At 45.0% G+C, this 19,387-nt stretch overlaps 1 protein-coding gene across 5 annotated transcripts in view; it reads left to right on the top strand.

The window, feature by feature from the left end:
* Nucleotides 1-19,387, top strand: part of HHAT (hedgehog acyltransferase) — a 365,640-nt gene that overhangs the window by 247,861 nt on the left and 98,392 nt on the right. For all 5 annotated transcript variants that reach the window (XR_011467202.1, XM_070384727.1, XM_070384728.1 and 2 more), the window contains one exon: nt 11,905-12,106. Coding sequence is in view for 4 of the 5 variants with exons in the window: in XM_070384727.1 (XP_070240828.1) it covers nt 11,905-12,106 (202 nt within the window). In the remaining variant the exon portion in view is untranslated. The remainder of the gene's footprint in view (nt 1-11,904; nt 12,107-19,387) is intronic.

Raw genomic sequence — 19,387 nt, forward strand, 5'->3', positions numbered from 1 at the left:
CACAGTCGTTTTTGAGTGGTTCTCGTTTGTTTCATAGTGAACCTCTTCCTAACCGCAGTTACAACTGAGTGAGAGGATTAGGACCAGCAGGGGGTGGGGGTGAGAGGCAGGGATCAGAAGGGAGCCTGGGGGAGACGCGGTCCAGTTGCTGATAAGAGGTGGCAATGTGGGCCCTGGGTTTGGGATCCGCTGATGGAGTAAAGGTTGAGAAGGGGGTTAGGAGCAGGGAAGGATGCACGCTTTCCTCTCAGCCCCCTCCCTCGGTGAAACAGGGAAGCACATGTACCTGCGTCCTACAGACATCCGAGTCTGCCCCTCGCAGACCGCTGGCTCATCTGAGTGTGCCCCTCGCAGACCGCTGGCTCTTTGTACCCTCCCTCTTTTAATCCGATAGTTGCTTTCAGCATCCTCTCAGGAGGAAGGTGGGAAGACAGGCAGGCAGCCAGGAAATCTTGGTGGTTATTAAACTGAGGCTTTGAGGACCTTTTTATTAGCGATGAGACTCAGCTCCACAGCACTAAAGAGTACAGACTCCCACTCTCTCTCCTCTGCTCAAACCTCCCAAGAATCTGTTTTATATGGTGTTTATTTGTAACCCAAAATAGACGTGGGCCCAGGGGCCCTGGGGATTGCTGAGGCATCAGCATGCTCTCAAGCAAAGAGGGTCAGCAGCCCCGAGGGGGCAAGTAGTGCTCCCCTTCTGTGCTCCCCTCCCCTGGGCCTTCCCGTCCCTCATCTGTGACTAGAAGCTCGTTTTGAAGGATGGCGTCTTAAAGACTTGCTTGGTTTTTCAGTCTCTGACTGTCAGGACTGTGATATTGTGAAGACTCCTGCATCACTGAGACTCTAACTTGGAACATCAGTAAGTGTGTGCGTGCCCACTTAGTTGGTCGTGTCTGACTCTTTGCAACCCCATGGACTGTATGTAGCCTGCCACGCTCCTCTGTCCATGGGATTCTCCAGGCAAGAATACTAGAGTGGGTTGCCACTTCCTTCTCCAGGGGATCTTCCCGACCCAGGGATCGAACCCCCATCCTCATCGGCAGGCAGATTCTTTTAACAGTGTGCCGCCTGGACAGCCTTCTGGAACATTAGTAAGCAGCTTTAAATGGGTTGAATGAGTAACCTGCATAGTATTGATACTTTCTGGCCCTGCCCACCCAGCAGTCCCCCATGATAAGGAAAGGACCTGGTCACCTGACTCTTGTATCTGTAGAAAAGAGGGGACCAGAGTGGAGGGTCTGCAGTGATTAGAAGGTGAGACGTTGGTTAATGGACCAAGTTGCGGTAGAAGCTACTTTACTCTGACCCACCCGCACAGCCTCTGCAGGCTCATCTGTAGCCAGTATCAGAGGTTTGGAGAACAGCTGGCTGTCCTCCGGGTTAAGCTTATTCAACAGAGCTGCATGCATGTTGAATCCATAACTTTTGAAGGGAAACGGAATATGCCCCCTCCCCCAAAGATGCCACTTTGGCACGTGGATTATTCCGAGCCGAAGGCAATCAAGATCCAGCTGACTCAGGAACAACGTTTCCCTCTAACTTAGCTATCTGAAAGAATTTGGGTAGGGGGCTTATACCAGAAAAAGAGCTATTACCAGAGAGAACGTATTTATCTGAAAGACCATCTGCAGGGCAGGGCAAGGTTCTAATTGCCCTAACATCTGCTCTTCTGGTCCTCCTGTGAATTCCCTTCCTGCACCTGGAAGCCCCAGACCCCATCCCATTCCTCAGATTAGGGCATTCCTTGACTCTGATTGTCTTGTGGACTCCCTGACATATGTAATGAAATTTGTTTTTCTTATTAATCTGCGTTATGTCACTCTTACTGTTAAAGAACATAGACGAGCAGGAGAAAAAATTTTCCTCCCTTAGAGCTTCATCCCCTTAGCACTAAGTGACCTGGTTCTAATGAAGGCATAGTTAAGGCTAATGGTTTTAAGTGAAAAGCATCCCTGAGCAAGCAAGCCCAGGGGTCTTGCTGTCTTCATGTGGTTATGAAGAATATAGGGATGCTAATCATTATGATAATGGCATCTTGTTTTTTCCTGAATGCAAGTGTGCATACTTCCATTTATAGGAGTGTTACAGTCTCCAGATTCCTTCAATTCAGTTCAGTCTCTCAGTCGTGTCTGACACTTTGCGATCCCATGAATCTCAGCACATCAGGCCTCCCTGTCCATCACCAACTCCCGGAGTTCACCCAAATTCATGTGCATCGAATCAGTGATGCCATCCAGCCATCTCATCCTCTGTCATCCCCTTCTCCTCCTACCCCTAATCCCTCCCAGCATCAGGGTCTTTTCCAATAAGTCAACTCTTCACATGAGGTGGCCAAAGTATTGGAGTTTCAGCCTCAGTATCAGTCCTTCCAATGAACACCCAGGATTGGTCTCCTTTAGGATGAACTGGTTGGATGTCCTTGCAGTCCAAGGGACTCTCAAGAGTCTTCTCCAACACCACAGTTCAAAAGCATCAATTCTTTGGTGCTCAGCTTCCTTCACAGTCCAACTCTCACATCCATACATGACCACTGGAAAAACCATAACCTTGACTAGACAGACCTTTGTTGGCAAAGTAATGTCTCTGCTTTTGAATATGCTATCTAGGTTGATCATAACTTTCCTTCCAAGAAGTAAGCATCTTTTAATTTCATGGCTGCAATCACCATCTGCAGTGATTTTGGAGCCCAACAAAATAAAGTCTGACACTGTTTCCACTGTTTCCCCATCTATTTCCCATGAAGTGACGGGACCAGATGCCATGATCTTTGTTTTCTGAATGTTGAGCTTTAAGCCAACTTTTTCACTCTCCTCTTTCACTTTCATCAAGAGGCTTTTTAGTTCCTCTTCACTTTCTGCCATAAGGGCGGTGTCATCTGCATATCTGAGGTTATTGATATTTCTCCCAGCAGTCTTGATTCCAGCTTGTGCTTCCTCCAGCCCAGCGTTTCTCATGATGTACTCTGCATAGAAGTTAAATAAGCAGGGTGACAGTATACAGCCTTGATGTACTCCTTTTCCTATTTGGAACCAGTCTGTTGTTCCATGTCCAGTTCTAACTGTTGCTTCCTGACCTGCATATAGGTTTCTCAAGAGGCAGGTCAGGTGGTCTTGTATTCCCATCTCTTTCAGAATTTTCCACAGTTTATTGTGATCCACACAGTCAAAGGCTTTGGCATAGTCAATAAAGCAGAAATAGATGTATTTCTGAAACTCTCTTGCTTTTTCCATGATCCAGCGGATGTTGGCAATTTGATCTCTGGTTCCTCTGCCTTTTCTAAAACCAGCTTGAACTTCTGGAAGTTCACAGTTCACGTATTGCGGAAGGCTGGCTTGGAGAATTTTGAGCATTACTTTACTACCCTGTGAGATGAGTGCAATTATGTGGTAGTTTGAGCATTCTTTGGCATTGCCTTTCTTTGGGATTGGAATGAAAACTGACCTTTTCCAGTCTTGTGGCCACTGCTGAGTTTTCCAAATTTGCTGGCATATTGAGTGCAGCACTTTCACAGCATCATCTTTCAGGATTTGAAATAGCTCAACTGGAATTCCATTGCCTCCACTAGCTTTGTTCGAAGTGATACTTCCTAAGGCTCACTTGACTTCACATTCCAGTATGCCTGGCTCTTGGTGAGTGATCACACCATCGTGATTATCTGGGTCTTGCAGATCTTTTTTGTACAGTTCTTCTGTGTGTTCTTGCCATCTCTTCTTAATATCTTCTGCTTCTGTTAGGTCCATACCATTTCTGTCCTTTCTCGAGCCCATCTTTGCATGAAATGTTCCCTTGGTATCTCTAATTTTATTGAAGAGATCTCTAGTCTTTTGCATTCTGTTGTTTTCCTCTATTTCTTTGCATTGGTCGCTGAGGAAGGCTTTCTTATCTCTCCTTGTTATTCTTTGGAACTCTGCATTCAAATGGAAATATCTTTCCTTTTCTCCTTTGCTTTTGGCTTCTTTTTTTTCACAGCTGTTTGTAAGGCCTCCCCAGACAGAGATTTTGCTTTTTTGCATTGCTTTTCCATGGGCATGATCTTGATCCCTGTCTCCTGTACAGTGTCACGAACCTCAGTCCATAGTTCATCAGGCACTCTATCAGATCTAGTCCCTTAAATGTATTTCTCACTTCCACTGTATAATCATAAGGGATTTGATTTAGGTCATACCTGAATGGTCTAGTGGTTTTTCCCTACTTTCTTCAATTTAAGTCTGAATTTGGCAATAAGGAGTTCGTGATCTGAGCCACAGTCAGCTTCCGGTCTTATTTTTGCTGACTGTATAGAGCTTCTCCATCTTTGGCTGCAAAGAATATAATCAGTCTGATTTCGGTATTGACCATCTGGTGATGATTCCTTACCCCACATGTATTGTATCAGCTGATCTTTACAGCAGTTCATACTTGAAGGTGATTTTAGCCCTCCCAGTATAAGTTCAATGTACAGACTTAAACAAAGGCTTACTGACCAGGTCACGGGTACAGGGACTGGTAAGTGGCAGAGGAGGACCAAGGCCATGTCTCTGGCTTCCAAGCGCTGCCTTCCTGCTTGTCCGGTGCTTTGCTGCTGTTGCTGCTTGGGCGTGGTCTAGCGGGGTAAGGACAGCAGGGCTGAGGCTTTCATGATCTTTCAGCCTTTTCTGCAGAGGGGAAGGTAGAGTTTTGGAGGAGCTAGAGTTTGGGTTTTGGTTTATGAGGGAAGAGTTGAATCTTTCTCTAGGATGGAGGTTATAGGCTTGGGTTCATCAGCACAGTACTTCAATCCCCTGATCTACTGGCTTTGTGGAATGAAAAGGTTAATTTTTTTTTTTTTTTTAAGGGTGTTGGCATCTAATGACATGAACCTAGAAGTTTAAACGTAGACTGAATATGTTCATGCATTCGTGCTCAGTCATGCAATTATGTCTGACTCTTTGCGACCCCATGGATTGTAACCACCAGGCTCCTCTGTCTATAGGATTCTCCAGGGATTGAACTCACATCTCCTGCATTGGCAGGTGGATTCTTCACCACTGTGCTGACTAAATATAGCTGGACTTTAATCTCTGTTTTATAAATTTCACGGTATTCTGTTGCAAAATAGGACATAGCATTTTTAAATAGGCAGCTTTTCAGAGTTGCATGTGAAACTTTCATCTTTCAATAAAGATGTTGGCAATTAGCTCAGCTCAAATGTGCCCTCTGCTTTGAAAGTGACCTCTCTTTTAGCCTTCTGGAGAGGCTAAGGTTTGCAGTTGCCCGTTAACCAACTGCTGTACTGTGCTTGGTCACTCAGTTGTGTCCGACTCTTTGCGGCCCCATGGACTGTAGCCTGCCAGGCTCCTCTGCCCATGGGGATTCTCCAGGCAAGAATACTGGAGTGGGTTGCTATGCCCTTCTTCAGGGGTAGCAGCTCTAAACAACACAAATTTATTCTCTTGCAGCCCTGGGGGTCAGAAGTCTGAGATGGGTCTATACCAGAGGGCTATAATCAAGATGTGGCTGAGCTGCGTTCCTTGTGGAGTCTTTAGGGAAGAATCTCTGTGTTTCCTTGCCTTTTCCAGTTTTGCTAGCTTTTACTTATTAAAATTCCATTACGATGTTTACTGGGTAGAAAGATATTAAAAGCGGATTATATTTTCTGTGTCTATCTTCCTTTGAAAACTTTTAATAGTAAATATATAGCTCCCTTTGTGAAAACTAAACACCAGTCCTTTGTCCACCAGCTAGAGGATGAGGCTTTGACTGGTGGGTCATCACAGGCTTTGGCTGATGGAGAACTCAGATGTAGGCCGAGGCCAAAGCTAGAGACAGGCTCGAGTCACGGGAGCCACTGCCCCTGAGAGCTAGGTTGAGGGCACCTCTGCAGAGAACTCTAATCCAGAACTCGGGGGAAGCCCAAGTGAACCCAGGTGAACCAAAGGCGAGGTCACCTTCCTGCCAATGCAGTGCAGCCACACGTCTTGCCCTTCCCAGCTGCTGAAGGCTCTGGCCTTTAAAGGGCCAGTCATTGCAAGTTTTTACATCTCTTGAGGTTGGAACAGCTTTGGGGGCTGCGTGACTGTGATTTTAATGGGGGAAGGAGAATTACAGAGTGTGGTGAGACCGCAGGGTCCTCGGGGGTCTGTGTTCCTTAGGAATGGGTGTCTTCTGAAGTCTCTGCCAGTAACGGGCAAGTCCTTATAACCCTTTTGTGCTTGCTAACTGCTCACAGTGTGTCTGTGCGGTGGTGACAGTCTATCAGAAGTGTAAAAAGCTATTGGAGACTGTGGAAAGTAATGAAAATTAGTGTTAGATACATAAATACTGTTGATGGTAGCTAATTGTAGCACATGTGGGCATGCACATATATACTCACACACATTTAAAACTGCCTAAACGAAATTCAGTTTAGTTGAAATGACCATCATAATAGAAGAGACATCTTCTGATGAATAACTGTTCAATTCAGTGGTACAAACAGTAGGTTCTCTGGGTTAGAGACTGAGAATATTTAAAAGAGACTTTATAGAGGAGTTGGGAAACCAGAGAGGGTGGAGGGGGTGAAAATGGTGTGCTCAGAGGCACAGAAGTATGAAGGCCCCATTTGTTCAGGATTTCAGGACTAGTGGGAAATAGGGTGGAAAGATAAAACAGAGCTGGAATAGAATGTCAGCCACTGCCTGCCCCATCCCAGCCAAGAAATAGATAATTGAGGATGGGAAGTCAGCAAGCCCACCTCGGCTCAGTCCACAGGGCAGAGAAAACCAAGCTTTTCTGTGTCTTGGGTGCCTCATCCCCTTATCTTGCTGGGGTCTGGAGTTCATGGCAAAGGGTTGGACAATAACTTGGCAAGCTGGGAAGCTGTTGGGTAAGTCCTGGGACAAAAGTGTTGTGATTTTAAGAATAATGCTTTACCATGTGGATTCTCACCACCCCTGTCCCAACTGTCAGACACATTCTTGAGTTTTTCCTAGTGATTTTGAAGGAAGCAGCTATTTTGTTTCCCCTTCAGATACATCTACTAGTCAGCAACAATCCCCAAGTATCAACCTCTTATGCCCAACTTCTTACACAGTCAGACTTCTGCAGGAAGCCCGCCTAGATAGGGTGTGGTCTCTGCTTGTGGGGCAGAAGGAAACTGTTTAGTCTATTTAACATTTTATTTGTATTTTGGCTGCCCTGGGTCTTGTGGTGAGCTGGGGCACTCTGCAGTTGCAACGTGCAGGCTGCTCACCACAGTGGTTTCTCTGGTTGCGGAGCAGGCCCCGTAGTTGTGGTACACAGGCTTAGTTGCTCCTCGGCATATGGAATCAAATCCTCGTCCCCTCCTCTGGCAGGCATATTCCTAACTGCTGGACCACCAGGGAAGTCCCTATTTAGTCTGTTTAAAACTTGAACTGTGTCTTTCTGGCCCAGAGCTCCTTGGCCTAAGTGTTAGTCGCTTAGTCGTGTCCAATTCTTTGCAAACCCTTGGACTGTAACCCACCAGGTTCCTCTATCCAATTCCCTTCGCCAAGATTTCTTCCCGACCCAGGGATCGAACCTGGGTCTCCTGCATTGCAGGCAGGTTCTTTACCTTTGGAGCCACCAGGGAAGAAGCCCTACTTGGCCTAACTTCTAAGTCACTTCAGTCGTGTCCGACTCTGTGCGACCCCATAGACGGCAGCCCACTAGGCTCCCCCGTCCCTGGGATTCTCAAGGCAAGAATACTGGAATGGGTTGCCATTTCCTTCTCCAATGCATGAAAGTGAAAAGTGAAAGTGAAGTCGCTCAAATGCCTTTGTAATTCATGAGCACCTTCTCCCTAGTAAGATTCCTTTTTGTACAGAGGATGTTTCTTCAGTTAATAAAATACTGGTGGATGTTTCTGTGGAGACTGCTTTGCAGATGTGGTTGAACAAGAGGAACATATCACCAAAAAATGCTCTCACTGTGGTCAACAGCTTCATAGAACACAGACCTGGGGGATTCTGAAACTAGATTTTACCTCTTCTGCATAAAATAGGTCTGGTCATCAGTTCTTCACGAAGTTGTTGTAACGATTAGAAACAGGATACATAAAAACACCTGAAACTCAGTAGAGAGTAGACATTGTAAATAACGTCTACATTTTATATCAGTTCCTCGTCCTGAGCGGGCTTTTGCTATGTTGCATTGATTCTGTTTGAGATGGTTTTTAATTAGGAAGGTGGCGCAGTTGATGGCAACCACCCCAGGCAACGTTCTCTGCAAGCAGTGACCCCACGAAGCCAGCGGGCAGGGGCAGGGGGCAGGCCTTGTGCAGACTCAATCTCCCACAGTTGCTGACAGAAGAAAAAAAAATCTTTTTAGTTTTGCTTTGCTGAGAAGGTGGTGCTGAATGCTCTCTTCCACTGGGAACTCAGTTTCAGTGTGCAGCAGATCTCAGGAAGTGGGGTCACACCGCTGCTTTTCTAAAAGGAGACGCGTTTCTGTTTTTATTAATCATGGAACTGACACGAGCCTGGCGGGATTTGTAAAAGGAAACAGGTTCATGTTCCTTCTTGCGGTATCCATTGCCTTCTAGAAATTAAGAGAGAGGAAGGGAGTTTTTTGTTTTTCTAGTCGGAAGACCATACACTCTTCTGGTTTAAAACAAGCAACCTCATGTTGTTGGAGACCTGCCATTTGTGAGTTTCTGGAATAAAAGGAATTCTCAGATTTTTGTCGGCTGTCATTATTGAAGGAAAGTAGCAAAGCCATGATGCCAAGAGATGCCTAAAATAGCTGTGCATGTAATTATGGGACTAGATGCTTCCTCGTCACAAGCTTGGAATTCAGTTCTTTTTGGAGTTGAATCTAATATTAAAGACCATTGATGTGGATGGACAAGAAGAGGTTTTTATTCTATACTGAGGTTTTCTAATACATATTCAGTTCAGTTGCTCAGTCGTGTCCGACTCTTTGCGACCCCATGGACTACAGCACGCCAGGCCTCCCTGTCCGTCGCCAACTCCCGGAGTTTACTCAAACTCATGTCCATTGAGTTGGTGATGCCATCCTACCATCTCATCCTCTGTTGTTTCCTCCTTCTCCTGCCCCCAATCCCTCCCAGCATCAGGGTCTTTTCCAATGAGTCAGTTCTTTGCATCAGGTGGCCAAAGTATTGGAGTTTCAGCTTCAACCTCAGTCCTTCCAATGAACACCCAGGATTGATCTGCTTTATGATGGACTGGTTGGATTTCCTTGCAGTCTAAGGGACTCTCAAGAGTCTTCTCCAACACCACAGTTCAAAAGCATCAATTCTTTGGCACTCAGCTTTCTTTACAGTCCAGCTCTTACAGTGCAGCTCATTTTTATATAGTGAGATACAACAATAATCTCAACATAAAACCAGGGTTGGGTGACAAGAGTATTAGGATTGGAATGAACTTGTTTTATAAAAACTATTATCTGCAAAATTTCTGTAAACAGCAGTTACTCCTTATCCTTTTGAACTTGGTTTGACCACTCCATTTTTTTTAACATGCAACCTTCTTACACACACAACTGATTGTATGATGTGAAGGACAGCCCCATAGAGCACCATGATGGAGCAGTGATTATCTTTTTGCAAGTTGGAGGTTGCAGAGGTTTGTGGTCCATTTTTTTTGCCTGTTGAGTGTTCTGCAGCAATAACCAAGTAGCCTCTAGGGGGCAGCGTAAGGCCAGTTAAAACCCTTGTGCCTGGGGCTGTTGGTGGGGTTTTCTGAATCATTGTCCAGCCTTTCTTGGTCCATGATGCAGCATCCCTGCTTCTCCTGGCCAAACTAACTCACTCTCTAGACCTTGCCAAGGTAGGGATCTTTACCATTAAGCCTCTAATACCCTGCTTTCCTCCACTCATCCTGTTCTTTTCCGTACTCTTAAGCTCCCCTGGTCTTCTTTGTACCATATGATACAGCAAACAAGTCCCACGTCAGCTTAATGATAGAATTGGTTTGCTGTCGTTTCACAACCAGCTGTACGTGTCCTTTGGGCAGGAGCAACCTGGTATGTCTTTGTGTGTCTCATAATACCAGGAATGCCCTGGAAGGCTAAATAAATCCTTGGCCACAGCTGGATTATTCCTTAGTCTGTAGTGAGTGCTTGGTGCTGACTTGATTGTTGAGATGGTCTTGTTTCTGTGCAAGAGAAAGTATTTTCTTCGCTTCACTTGTTTCTGAAATGCGTGCATTCTCACGTGCTTTCTGGTTTGTTTCAGATTGAGATGCAAGATAGGAGGGCTTTCAAAATAAGCCCAGGGGTGCAATGGAAAACACTGATGCTCGGTGCCAGAGATGCATATTTGCATCTAGGTTCTTCCTATTCTCAGCCCCAGTTTTTCTCACCCCAAAAGTGGGGCTGTCGAAGCTGATAATTTACCATCTGACCTGGAGCACCTTTGAGAGGGAAGGAGGACATTTAAAAATATTGATAGTCACATAGTCGTCGTTGTTTCAGTCGCTCCGTCGTGTCCGACTCTTTGCAACCCCGTGGACTGCAGCATGCCAGGCTTCCCTGTACTTCACCATCTCCCGGAGCTTGCTCAAACTCATGTCCGTTGAGTCAGTGATGCCATCTGACCATCTCATCCTCTTTCATCCCGTTCTCCTCCTGCCCTCAATCTTTCCCAGCATCAGGGTCATTTCTGATGTCAGCTCTTTGTATCAGGTGGCCAAAGGATTGGAGCTTCAACTTCAGCATCAGTCCTTCCAATGAATATCCAGGACTTAGTTCCTTTAGGATGGACTGGTTGGATCTCCTTGCAGTCCAAAGGACTCTTAAGAGTCTTCCCCAGCACCACAATTTGAAGGCACCATAGTCCTTGGAAGTATTTATTGACTGGGGAATGCTTTTGATATTGTATCTTTTGGCTTGCCTATGAAAGTGTTCTATTTAAAAATTATTTTCAAAATAACATTTCCAACAAAATATTAAAATAATGAATAGGACAGCCTGTCAGTGGGTTCAGTGGATTGGCATGCTAGAACAGCATATGGTGTTTCAAAGAATCAGGTCAAGTGATCCATGTAAAGTGCCTAGTGCCATGCTTGGGACGCATGGTGTGTTTAGGAAATGAGAATTTCCTTTTCCTTTATGGAATAAGGTTGGACAAAGAAGCACTGACAGCAATAAACAAAGACCGATAGGCTTTTTAAAGAGACCCCTGCAAGGAGGGTGTTTTTCTAGCTCTCCAGATCCTGACAACACAATGTGAGTTTTGTCCAGCTCTAGCAGGAAAATACTGATTGAAGAACACGGTTCTGCTTGTATGTGGTCAGACAGCTGTCTCAGCAGTAGAGCACTTACCCTAGCGGGGGCTCTGCCTTTCGGGTGATAATTTGGCTGCCCTGTGAGCACAGAGCTCTTCTCCTCACTTGTGAGTTTGTCACTACTTCTGGGCAACTTGCCTGGAAAGCTGGAGGATCCAGCCTGCCAAGGCTACCCCTCTTCTGCAGAAGCCATCCTGCCGTTTAGGGGCCTGAACTCAGCAATTGTGCTTAAATACTGGGTTTACCTGAAACTTGATAGTTTGAGCTGTAAAATACATACCTACCGTTAAGGTTGGTATCCCCCACTCAGTTGTGTCTCTTTGCAACCCCATGAACTGCAGCCCACCAGGTGCCTCTGTCCGTGGGATTCTCCAGGCAAGAATACTAGAGTGGGTTGCTATGCCCGCCTCCAGGGGATCTTCCCGACCTAGGGATCGAACCCGCATCTCTTACGTCTCCCTGCATTGGCAGGGGGATTCTTTACCACTAGTGCCACCTGGGAATCCCCCAGAGGCTTCTGTGCTTGCCACCTCCCGTGTGACAGAGCATTCAGGGAGTGCCCCGTGGCCTCCTGGACGTGGGGAAGGGTCTGCACATGGTGAATAGCGATGTGTGGCAGGAGAATCAGGCAGGGAGTGGGTGGCGTTGGGGGCCAGCGCTCCGCAGGGCTCCTCATGGCCTCTTCTTTCTCCAGGTACGTGTACATCCCAGCGGGCGGGTCACAGCATGGCCTGCTGGGGGCCCTCTTCTCCACTGCGATGACATTCGCGTTTGTGAGCTTCTGGCATGGCGGGAACGACTACCTGTGGTGCTGGGCCACCCTCAACTGGCTGGGGGTCACCGTGGAGAATGGCGTCCAGAAGCTCGTGCAGAGGCCGCACGTCCAGCACAGCTTGGTGAGCAGGTCCTGGCTTGTGCGGCAGGGGCAGCCAAGCTGGGTGGACTGGGTCTGGGACGGTAGGCAGTCATCACGTTTACCCACGTTGTGGGCCATTTCTGCCAGATTGGCTCAACATCCAGAGTGTTCCTGGAGACAGGACAGCTGAACAAGAGGTGGTGGCTCAGACAGTAAAGCGTCTACCTGAAATGCAGAAGACCTGGGTTCGATCCCTGGGTCGCAAGATCCCTGGAGAAGGGAAAGGCTACCCACTCAGTACCTTGCCTGGAAAATTCCATGGATGGAGGAGCCTGGTAGGCTACAGTCCATGGGATCGCAAAGAGTCGGACACTACTGAACAACCTCACTGCTTCACTGGCTGTAACTATAAGATAATTCATGTTTATTATGAGAATTAGAAAATTCAAATGAGTATAAGGAATATGTCTCCGCAAGAGAAACCACTGTTAAATCCCTTCTAAATTATTTTTTTGAACAAAACTTGTTTTAGTTACGCTCTGTGGCGTCTTTGCTGTGTGTGGACTTTCTCTGGTTGTGGCGAGTGGAGGGCTCCTCTCTTGTGCACAGGCTCAGTTGCCCCACTGCATGTGGGGTCTTAATTCCTGGACCAGGGATCGAACCCATGTGCCCTACATTACAAAGTGGCTTCTTTCTTTCATTCTTCAGTGAAGGGTAATTACGTTATTGTGCTGGGTTCTGCCATACATCAGCGTGGATCAGCCATAGGTGCACACATGTCCCTTCCCTGTTGAGCCTCCCTGCCACCTCTCACCCCCCACCCCATCCCGCCCCTCTAGCTTGTCCCAGAGCCGCGGTTTGAGCTCCCTGAGTCACAGCAAATCCCCACTGGCTCTCTATCTTTCAGATGTTAGTGTGTGTGTTTCCCTACTATTCTGTATCCATTTGTCCCGCCCTCTCCTTCCTACCCCCACCCCCACTGCGTCCAGAAGTCTGTTCTCTGTGCTGCATCTCCATTCCTGCCCTGCAAATAGGTTCATTGGTAGCAAGGTGGATTCCTGACCACTGGGCCACCAGGGAAGTCCCCCTTCTAAATTTTTTCTCTCCTCTCTCTACACACGCACACATGTACATTGCACACACATACATGTATAACATTTTAAACATACCATTATCCTAGAGATACAGTTGTATCAGGACTCTTTTCTATGTCATCAAATACATTTCTAACAACCCTTTTTAATGGCGTTACAGAATTCCATTATGTGGCTATACCATAATTCATTTAATCAGTCTCTTATCAACATATTGTTCTAATTTTTTTTTGCAGTTAGTGGTTGCATTGAGATGACTGTCATAACAAGGGTGAATTCTTGAATGTTTAACATTGCTAAGTTAAAGATTTTTCTTACTTTTAAAGTTTGCATGCCTACTGCTTACCTGTTCCTTAACTGCCCAGTAGACAAAGTTTGCCAGTTAGCATTCCTACCAATGGTGCCTGAGAATGCCCTTGCCAATCCTGAGTAGTACTGGTATTTTTAATCTTTGCTGTTTAAATAGGTTTTAGCAGCATAACAATCAGCTAAGGATTTAAGACACATTCACAACCTTTAGGAAAATAACTTGGGAAATTAAGCATTTTTCTTTACACACATGTTTAGGTGATTTAAAAGTATGAGCAATGTTTCGCCATGTAAATGTGGAAAAGGATGTATTAGATATTAGAATCTTACAGGAATCTTCAATTCTGAATATGTAGCTATATTCCGATAACTCTGAAAAAAGTAGCTAAAAAGATATATGCCATTATCAGTGTTGATGGCAGGCAGTAAAACACAAAAAATTTACTGGGAAATGATTAATGTAAATAAACTCCCCCAGTATTTGCAGCTAAAGCAAATATATTTCAAAAAGTCAACATCACCAAAATAGAATACATTTGAGTGTTTTTCTATAAAGATAGCTCTGTGTGTGTGTGTGTGTGTGTGTGTGTGTGTGTGTGTGCATGCGTGCGCACACTCAGTCGTGTCTGACTCTGCGACCTCATGGATTATGCCCACCAGGCTCCTCTGTCCAAGGGATTTAGATTCAATAAAAACTGAATCAAAGCACATAGCAAAAATATCACTCCTAAAGGAATTTAAGTATGTTCATATATGTTTAAAGATAAATATTTTATTCAGTTCTAGTACCCAGAACCAGTGGGAAAGAAATGTCAGTGAATTCCAATAGAAAGTGGAATTTCAATGAGAGTCATGGCTTTGTAACACAAAGAAAAACCATAAAAAGTGGTATAATAAAGGTTACACACTTCATCCTTCAAATCTGAGTAGTCTTCCCCAAAGCGGGAACCTCATCAGCCACGAAGGCCAGAAAATTCTTTTCAGCCCAGATTGAAGCCCTGTGACACATTTCTGTGTACCCTCATAAAGGATCTGACATTAACCTTGAACTTAATCTTAAGAGTTCTTTGGACTTTGAGCCATCGATTATATTACTAATAAATCTAAAGAATCTAAAATATTAAAAGAGTAACCCAAACTGTGTGATGCAACCTATGACTTACTAGAAAAAAAAAGTGTTAGTTGCTCAGTCGTGTCGAACTCTTTGTGGCCCCGTGGACTGTAGTCTGCCAGGCTCCTCCGTCCATGGGATTCTCCAGGCAAGAATACTGGAGTGGGTAGCCATTCCCTTTTCCAGGGGACTTCCCGACCCAGGGATCAAACCCAGGTCTCGTTCATTGCAGGCAGATTCTTTACCATCTGAGCCACCAGGGAAAGCCTTACGGCCTATTAGTTTTGGCTAAAAATGGAGGAAGGCGGTAAAAAGACTTGCTCACAGGGTGAAGCACTTGAATGTCTGCTGTGCCACATCACAGCTCATTCCAGGACCTTCACATGTTTACCTCATTTGAGCTTCTGCCCACAGTTAAGCACCTCGGTGTATAGTAATTTTTGAACATGCAATTTTTTTTGGTGAGATATATGTCTTGTATATTGCAGATGTGGTGTCTAGTTTACATATTTATTGAGCAAGGACACATTTTGTAAAACCTGTTTTTAGCACCTGTCTTGCCTCTTGACAGCCTGGTGATTACTTACGGCTATTTAGACTCAGGAGTTCTTTAAGTTCAAGGTCAAGGCCCCGTTATTATTTGTGTTCCGTATGGTTAGCTGTGTGTCTGAGTTCATTTCAGTACGTCAGTACACAATTAAGCCTTCTAAATTGGGCTTGTTCTTTAGTTCTTTTTCCACCTGTCCACTCAAGGAATTTTCCTCCATTGCTCTGTTTCTTATAGAGTTCAGTACAGGTGCTGTTTTCCTTCCGAAAAACATGGCTGGCCTTCCAGATGTACATAGCCTTCTGAATAAACTGTTTCCCTACTTGGGTTGCCTCCTTCTCGCCCTTTTCATGAATCCATTTCCCATTCTTTTCTTTATTGAGATATAATTGCTGTACAACATTGTATAAGTTGCAGGTACACTAAGTACAACAGTGATTGACAATTTTTAAAGGTTATACTCCACCTAACAGTTGTTATAAAATAGTGGCTATACATTTACCTTTTGGGGGACCACAGTCCAAATAAGACTTAATGCCTCCTTGGCACTTTATTTCATCTGATTTTAATCTTCCCGATGATCTGACAGTATTTTTGCAATGGGAGCTCACTCCCCATGCCCTTATGCACTCTCCCCAAGGCATTCATCCTTCATCTGTTTTTTTTTTTTAAGTGATGGATTGAAAAACATGTGAATAACAAGGATTATCATCCCTTCTTTTTTGTGTCTTCTTTAACCTCAAAGCCTTGCCTGGGGCACAAGAGATATTAAGATAATTTTTTTTTTTTTTTTGCTATGCTGAGCAGCTTGTGGGATCTTAATTCCCCAACCAGGGATCAAACCCAGGCCTTTGGCAGTGAGAGCACAGAGTCCTAACCACTGGACCACCAGGGAATTCCCTGGAGTGGGATTTTATTTCTTGGTGACCGTTGCACACTCAGAGCTGAGTGTTGAAGATCGGAAGCCCTCTGCCACTCCAGACAGGGCTCTTCCTTTGAACTTTATGCAGGAGTGGAAATGTCCACTGTGTTGTCCAATCCGAGTAGTCATGAGCCACACTGAGTACTTGAAGTACTCACTGAGAAACTAATTTTTAAATTTATTTAACTTTAATTAATTTGAATCTCAGTAGCCCCCACGTGGCTAGTGGTTTCCGTTTGTGGTGGTAGAGTTCTAGAATGTATCCCTTTTCTAGAAAGAAAAAAAATAGAACAATATAGTATTTGACTCTGCTGTAATTTAGGAAGGTTTTTATTGCTGATGGGATGCCTCATATATGCAGCTGACTACTGAACCTCTCTCCCCTTGATCATCTCACAGATGTCTCAGACTTAGCATGCGGAGTACTGACTTGGTGAACCACCCAGTCCCCAATAATTCCAGCTAGCTCCTCTCCCTCCAGCATTCTCTACTTCTGCAAAAGCCACCATCATCTTGCTAGTCACTCATGGCCAGGCGCCTCAAGTTGCCCTTTGTACCTTCCTCTCTCGAAGTCCTGCCTGTATGTGCTGTACGTTCTACCTCCTAGGTAGGTCTCAATTTCTAAAAACTGTTTCCATCTCCACTGAGTCATCCTAACCCCACTGTTACCATTTCTTGCCCAGTCTACCAAATAGCTGTGAACTGGTCTCCCTGCTTCCACTTCTGCCTTCTTTAGCTCGTTATCCTCGCAGTGCTGAGTGATGCTTGTCAATAAATAACCTAACCAATTAGCCTCCAATTAAAATAAAAAAATAAATACCTAACCACGTTGTCATCCTTAAAAATCTCCAGAGGCATCCCATTTTCTTGGGACTCAGTCCCCAGTATTGAAGATGACCTGTAAGACCTTGGCTGATTCTCGTCTTGCTCCTTCTCCGCATCCTCTCTGGCTCTCTCCTCTCACACCCTGTTCCTCCTTCTGTTCATTTTCATACCTGGCCCCTCCAGCCCCAGCTCCCTGGCACAGGCTCTTCCATCTCTAGGATGCTCTTATTCCTTTCCCTCCTTTTCACCCTTCTGACTTCGGCTTGAATGACAGCTTGCGTGGGTACCATTTACTGATCCTCCTAAGTCAATCAGGTCCCAACTGGTAACCCCTTTGGGGTACCTTGTATGTGGTCTCTTCAGCTGTACTTATCACAGTTACAGAGAAATGTTCTTTTACAATAGCTTGTTTAATCCTTATCTCCCTCTCTAAACTGGTAAGCCTCCCTACATCAGAAATCTGTATCTGTTGCCAAAAAATCTTGGCTCTGTGTGTACCAATGTCAAACAGAAATACGGAGACAGAGTTATGGAGGAGAAGGAAAGAGTGGTTTTATTACTTTGCCAGGCAAAGGGGGAACACAGTAGGCTGGCACCTCAAGAACTGTGTCCCCCTCCTTGGTGAGTTGGGAGAGGTTACATTGTCAGACAGGGTATGTGATAAAAATCAATCTTCACCCCTTCTTCTGCAAAGTTTCAAAAGGATAGCGTTGATGACTAGATTTAAGTGTCATGGAAAGTAGATGGGGGAAAAGTGGAAACAGTGACAGATTTTATTTTCTTGGTCTCTAAAATCACTACGGATGGTGACTGCAGGCATGAAATTAAAAGATGCTTGCTCCTTGGAAGAAAAGCTATGACAAACCTAGACAGCATATTAAAAAGCAGAGACATCACTTTGCTTTCAAAGGTCTGTATAGTCAAAACTGGTTTTTCCAGTAGTCATGTATAGATGCAAAAGTTGGACCATGAAGAAAGCTGAGTGCCGAAGAATTGATGCTTTAGAACTGTGGTGCTAGAGAAGATTCTTGAGCGTCCCTTGGACAGCAAGGAGATCAAACCAGTCTATCTTAAAGGAAATCAGTCCTGAATATTCACTGGAAGGACTGATACTGAAACTCCAATACTTTGGCCACCTGATGCGAAGAGCCAACTCATTGGAAAAGACCCTGATGCTGGGAAAGACTGAAGGCAGGAGAAGGGAATGACAGAGGATGAGATAGTTGGATGGCATCACTGACTCAATGGACATGAATCTGAGCAAACTCCGGGAATTAGTGAAGGACAGGGAAGCCAGCATGCTGTAATTCATGGGGTTGCAAAGAGTCAGACACAATTAGCGACTGAACAGGAACAAAGGGTCTTAAATGCTCTGTCTCCTAATCTTGATGAACCTTTCTGGTCCCTTTAATCTTACGTCAGGTGGTTTTATTGCTGCTTCTCCTTTGATTAGCAACTGTTCTACCTGTTGGAACTCAGAGAAGGTCAGGGAGGCTGGAGTCTTCAGGCAAAGGAGGACAAAAAGGCTTCCATGCCCAGGAGCCCCACAGGGCCCTGCTTGGCATCATATCCTTGACACGTATCATGATGCCTGGCGCAGTGTAAGCATGCAGTATATACTTGTTGAATGAATGAAGGAGTGAATATATTTTCTGACTTTACTGAGGGGCTTGTGAGAAGAAATAAGCTTATGCAGCAGCTTGAAGAAGATTGGATACTGGAAGAACTCACTAAGACTGAGGCTTATTGAACATTATACAGGGAGATTCTTACGTAGCGGGATAAATACTAATTGGTCTAGTGATGGTAAAACACTATTTTAATGTTGACTATACGTGTGTGTGTGTGAGAGAGAGAGAGAGAGAGAGAAAGGGGTAGGGAGCAATTAACCTTCCTGGTACCCCGCTGCTTTATGAGAGAGGGGGATTACGGGCTGTGATTCACTGAGGCCCAGAGCTGACAAAGGCATTTTGACAAAGTACCAAGCAAGGTGGATGAAGAGGAGTTACTGCTAAAGCAACACGCTTTTCCTCTGTATAAGTACTCTCCCGGGGAACTAGAATTTGTGTTCAGCATGGAAATCTTTTAATAAGTAGAAACATTTTGAAGCATCAGTAGAGACGCACTACTTGCTGATTCTCTATTTGATCTCTGCTTTGAAAGAAGACACCTTCAGGCTGCTTGTTAGTCATTCCTACACAAAGGAGAATCTACATCCCAAGCTGCTCACCCACCCCACCTCTGATTTCCATTTCATTGAATAATTTAAATATGTCCTCCTCCCCCAGCCCTTGTCCCTTCTTCTTTGCTGAACTGATTGATGTTCTTTCTGAAGCAGTAAAATATCTATGTATAGACTTTATTAAGAGAACGTGCCGCCAGTGAAAGTCATGGAGGGTCAGTCTCATGGTTCTCAGAGGGACCTGATGCTTTTGTGTGTCAGAAAGACTGCAAAGCTCTGTAGTGATGTCCATTTCAGTTTATCAACTATATTGATCAGTTTGATTTTGAAG

This window comes from Bos mutus, chromosome 16, assembly GCF_027580195.1.
Source record: "Bos mutus isolate GX-2022 chromosome 16, NWIPB_WYAK_1.1, whole genome shotgun sequence".
Lineage (NCBI taxonomy): Eukaryota > Metazoa > Chordata > Mammalia > Artiodactyla > Bovidae > Bos > Bos mutus.